Source organism: Eucyclogobius newberryi, unplaced genomic scaffold (genome assembly GCF_026437365.1).
Source record: "Eucyclogobius newberryi isolate DKJ021-1_F unplaced genomic scaffold, fEucNew1.0.hap1 SCAF_13, whole genome shotgun sequence".
Lineage (NCBI taxonomy): Eukaryota > Metazoa > Chordata > Actinopteri > Gobiiformes > Gobiidae > Eucyclogobius > Eucyclogobius newberryi.
Genome location: NW_027315757.1, coordinates 9,991,498 through 9,996,636, shown reverse-complemented (window position 1 = coordinate 9,996,636; position 5,139 = coordinate 9,991,498). Strand labels below are relative to the sequence as shown.

The window sequence follows — 5,139 nt, the reverse complement described above, 5'->3', positions numbered from 1 at the left end:
AGTCAGCTTTAATGGCTCGCTATTAAACAAATATTTTCGTTTTGTTCAACTGCCACAAATCAAGAATTGACCTTAAGTGCGTGCCATGTTGTATGATTTAGTGAACACTAATTCACTCACACAAAGAAAGTTGAAATGATTGATATGACTTGATAAAGTACAAGCCAAATGTTGCAGAGGGCACAACTTTACACGTGTCTTCTGTTCCTCCTCAGCTCAGTGCCTTGATGTTTCTAGATCGCTCTTGGATACGGCTGAGATACTCACTAGACATACCAAAGGGCTTTTTGATGGATTTGATCTGGTTCAAGAGGTCGTACCCTTTGGAAGTCTTGGCTCACCAATTCCAGATGTAGTGTATTACAGGGAGGGCATCTGGCAAAACAAACATATTACAATTTTCTTATCTTTCTGTTTAACTTTATAGCCCTCTATGTTTACTAATGATTTAACTGTATTCAAAGACTTTTTAATGGCAGTTTGTTGATGGCAGTATATTGCTTATTACGGTAAAGACAAAAAAACACATTTTATTTATTTTATTTATTTTATTTATTTCATTTATTTTATTTATTTTATTTATTTTATTTATTTTATTTATTTTATTTTAATTTATTTTAATTTATTTAAATTCATTTTAATTTATTTTATTGATTTATAGAACAGACAGGACCAGAAGTTTAACAAATTGGTTAAACTTTTTTTTTTTTTTTAATAAGGAAGGGAGGGCATCCAAAGAAAAGAAACTTAAGGCTCATAAAAGTCAAAATAAAAGTCCCATTTAGTCCCATGTCAGTCAAATTAAGCCCAGCCCTTAATCGTTGGCGCAATTCGTGTCATCCACCTTTTTGTGATGGTCTTTTTCCCAGTTTCCAGAAGTGTGTTCCAAAGAGATCCATTTATTGTGCCCATGGCAGGAGTTTTGAGGCCCGAATAATTCTGAAATGGAGAGACACATTTTCAGTATTGCCCCGTGCCATTTGATAAATTTTTATCAATCCAGTTCACTTCACGCTTTTCAGACCTAAACACTTACAAAGCAATACAATGTAGACTATATATTGTGAGAGTTTTTGGGGTCTTAGGACATCAGTTCATTTTGTTACAATTCAAAAACACTCTGGCAGAGGTCTGTACTTTTAATTCCTACCTGCTCCTGCTCACAAACCCGAACACAAACCATGTTCTACAGCACAAAACTGCCGTGCAAAAATGCAAGCCTGCGACGTGTTGATGTTTGCTAACGCTATCTCGCCAGCTTTGGAGTGGTTTCGCCAAATCAAATGCGCCGCGGAGATTAAGAGAGCCTCGCTCGCAGCAGCTGCTCGTGCTTACATTTCTCTCTCTCTCGCTCTCTCTCGTCTGCAGGCTGTTCGTGAACTTCCCCTCATCCAAGCAGTTCTTCAGCCAGTTCAAGCACGTGGAGGAGGCCGAGGAGCTGGAGAACAGCGCCCAGCTGAGGAAGCACGCTCACCGGGTCATGAACGCCCTCAACACCCTGGTGGAGAGCCTGGAGAACGCCGAGAAGGTGGCGTCGGTGCTCAAGTCGGTGGGGAAGGCGCACGCTCTAAGACACAAGGTGGACCCGGTCTATTTCAAGGTAAATACTGCATCATAGTGGTTCATTGTGGGTTTTGCATACTCGTTTGTAGAGATTGAGCGATATATTGTGTAAAAAGTATATCAAGTATATGGTCTCTTAAAAAGTAGCAGAAAGATCTAGTGATAAAAACAAAGAAGAACCACAACATCTACAGCCTCATTTGTGTAACTGTATCATGGTATTATTCCCAAAAAATATAGAGATTCATTATTTATTAATTTACGTTTTTCATGTTTTATAATGATATGATGCAATGATATTTCCACCATATTCATTTCACAGAACAATGTTGACATTTTCCAAGGACAAAAGATATAAAAGTGCTAAAAACATAGGATTTTTTCGTGTCGTCTGCACTGAAATAGAGCAAAGGATCATGGTCTATGTAGTTCCCTCTGTATTTTTTGTAAGATGAACCTCATAATTCGATATATTGTGACAGCCCACAATATTATTATATTATTATTGTGAGACTTTTAACAATGCAAAATCACAGTATTTGGGTTATTGTTACATCTCTACTCGAAATAAAATGCAAACAATATTCATCACTAAGTTTTGGCACAAACTTAATTTTTGTTCCAAACAAATCCAAAATGAACCAAAACAAAGTACTGTTGATAAATTTGATCAACTGATTGAAGCTGTTTAAAAGCAATCATTTAAAATGGGTTTCTACTGGTTGTGGCATTCCTTGTACCAGTGCAGATACTGTGTTTGGATACTATAGTACAACTACCTTTACTACAGTAATCACACTACACTATCTTTAATCATTCCAGATTAAAGGTCACATACATGTAGATGTTTTGATTCCTGATTACACTTCTGCAAAACCTGCTAATAGAATAATTGAATTAAAGACAAATAATAGATTTATCCATTGCAAATTTAATATGAATCTATTTATAGTCCATTATCTGACTTTTACCACATAAATGTGATTTAAAGGTCATTTTATGCTATTCACACTTGTGGGTACACAGTTTTTATTGTTTGGTAAAATGGAAAACATTCCCTATTGATTCGTTCCCTATGATTTTCCAAAACACTAGCAGATTGTTTTTGTGTGGAATTGACTGTGGAAATGTTTACACGATGCTAGACTTGCCAAACGATGAACAACAACCACAGTGTTTTAATAAACTGAGGCAGACGACCTTAATATGTGAATATATAGGATCAAGACGAGCACTATATCATCTGTGACATACGACTAGTTTTCAAGCTATGTCAGGTAAACTTACACAGTTACTACAGTTACTACAGTTACAACAGTTACTACAGTTACTACAGTTACTACAGTTACTACAGTTACAACAGTTACTACAGTTACAACAGTTACTACAGTTACTACATTTACTACAGTTACTACAGTTACTACAGTTACTACAGTTACAACAGTTACTACAGTTACTACAGTTACAACAGTTACTACAGTTACAACAGTTACTACAGTTACTACAGTTACTACAGTTACTACAGTTACTACAGTTACAACAGTTACTACAGTTACTACAGTTACTACAGTTACTACAGTTACAACAGTTACTACAGTTACAACAGTTACTACAGTTACTACAGTTACAACAGTTACTACAGTTACAACAGTTACTACAGTTACTACAGTTACTACAGTTACTACAGTTACTACAATTACTGCAGTTACAACAGTTACAACAGTTACTACATTTACTACAGTTACAACAGTTACTACAGTTACTACAGTTACAACAGTTACTACAGTTACTACAGTTACTACAGTTACTACAGTTACAACAGTTACTACAGTTACAACAGTTACTACAGTTACTACATTTACTACAGTTACTACAGTTACAACAGTTACTACAGTTACTACAGTTACAACAGTTACTACAGTTACAACAGTTACTACAGTTACAACAGTTACTACAGTTACTACAGTTACTACAGTTACTACAATTACTGCAGTTACAACAGTTACAACAGTTACTACATTTACTACAGTTACAACAGTTACTACAGTTACTACAGTTACAACAGTTACTACAGTTACTACAGTTACTACAGTTACTACAGTTACTACAGTTACTACAATTACTGCAGTTACAACAGTTACAACAGTTACTACATTTACTACAGTTACTACAGTTACTACAATTACAACAGTTACAACAGTTACAACAGTTACTACAGTTACTACAGTTACTACAGTTACTACAGTTACTACATTTACTACAGTTACTACAGTTACTACAGTTACTACATTTACTACAGTTACTACAGTTACTACAGTTACTACATTTACTACAGTTACTACAGTTACTACAGTTACTACATTTACTACAGTTACTACAGTTACTACAGTTACTACATTTACTACAGTTACTACAGTTACTACAATTACTGCAGTTACAACAGTTACTACAGTTACTACAGTTACTACATTTACTACAGTTACTACAGTTACTACAATTACTGCAGTTACAACAGTTACAACAGTTACTACAGTTACTACAGTTACTACAGTTACGTGAATATTCTGATTTCTTTTTGATTGTTCACGTCTGTGCAGGTTTGGACAAGGAAACTTACGCAATCAGGAACTGAACAAAAAGAGAAAACACTAAAGATTGAAAGAGTTATAATTATCAGATTTGTCTGGCACATAAACACACCCTAAAAATCTGATTTCATTAACTGGATTCAGATGTTTACAGTTCATTCACTTTCTTTTGCAACATGTAAATATAATCAACATTGCAACTACGTTAAAAGAATAAAAGTGTATATTTAGCACGATATCGGGCGCTCGTCTGACTGTGAACACTGATGTGTGACAGATTCTGAGCGGCGTGATCCTGGAGGTGCTCGGGGAGGCGTTCCCGCAGGTGGTCACTCCGGAGGTGGGAGCGGCGTGGACCAAGCTGCTGGCCTCCGTCTGCTGTGGCATCTCGGCCGTGTACGAGGAAGTGGGCTGGACCACACTCTCCACATCCAGCGGATGAAAGTCTAGAGCGTTCCACACTGGGATTACGTAACACACACGGACATGTGAACGGCCTCTCATCGAAGGGATCTACTCAACGTATGATCTGTTAAAGGAAGCGCTGTATCTGACAGAAATGTATAAACTAGTTTTGTGTAACATTAGATAAAGCTGGATTATTATTATGCATATACAATATTAAAATGTATCAATAATAATATATGAGTAGGTAACATAGCCTAGCAGCACGTATACTGTTAAAACTGCCACTGTCTTTACCATAGTTTGGGACCAATGGATTTCAAAGAAGGATCAAAGTTGGAAGCTTCAGCGGTGGACTGGAGGTCACATTGGACTTGGACGTGCCTTCTATTGAATGTGTACTGTATATCTAGAAACTGCCATGTAAATACCATTCTTAAATCCTTATTGTGACGTTTTCCTATTAGAAGTGTCGACCCACACGTGTCCTAGAGAGATGTTTTTACATTTATAACAGATTATAGTGACGATTGTACATTTTTACATTATCCTTTGTATATGTATTAAACACGCAGTATGAAAA

General features: G+C 36.2%; 1 protein-coding gene across 1 annotated transcript in view; it reads left to right on the top strand.

The window, feature by feature from the left end:
* Nucleotides 1-5,139, top strand: part of LOC140357932 (cytoglobin-1-like) — a 14,326-nt gene extending 9,187 nt beyond the window's left edge. Inside the window, exons 3-4 of the mRNA XM_072442517.1 lie at nt 1,369-1,600; nt 4,429-5,139. Of these exons, the coding sequence (XP_072298618.1) occupies nt 1,369-1,600; nt 4,429-4,593 (397 nt within the window). The 3' untranslated portion in view covers nt 4,594-5,139. The remainder of the gene's footprint in view (nt 1-1,368; nt 1,601-4,428) is intronic.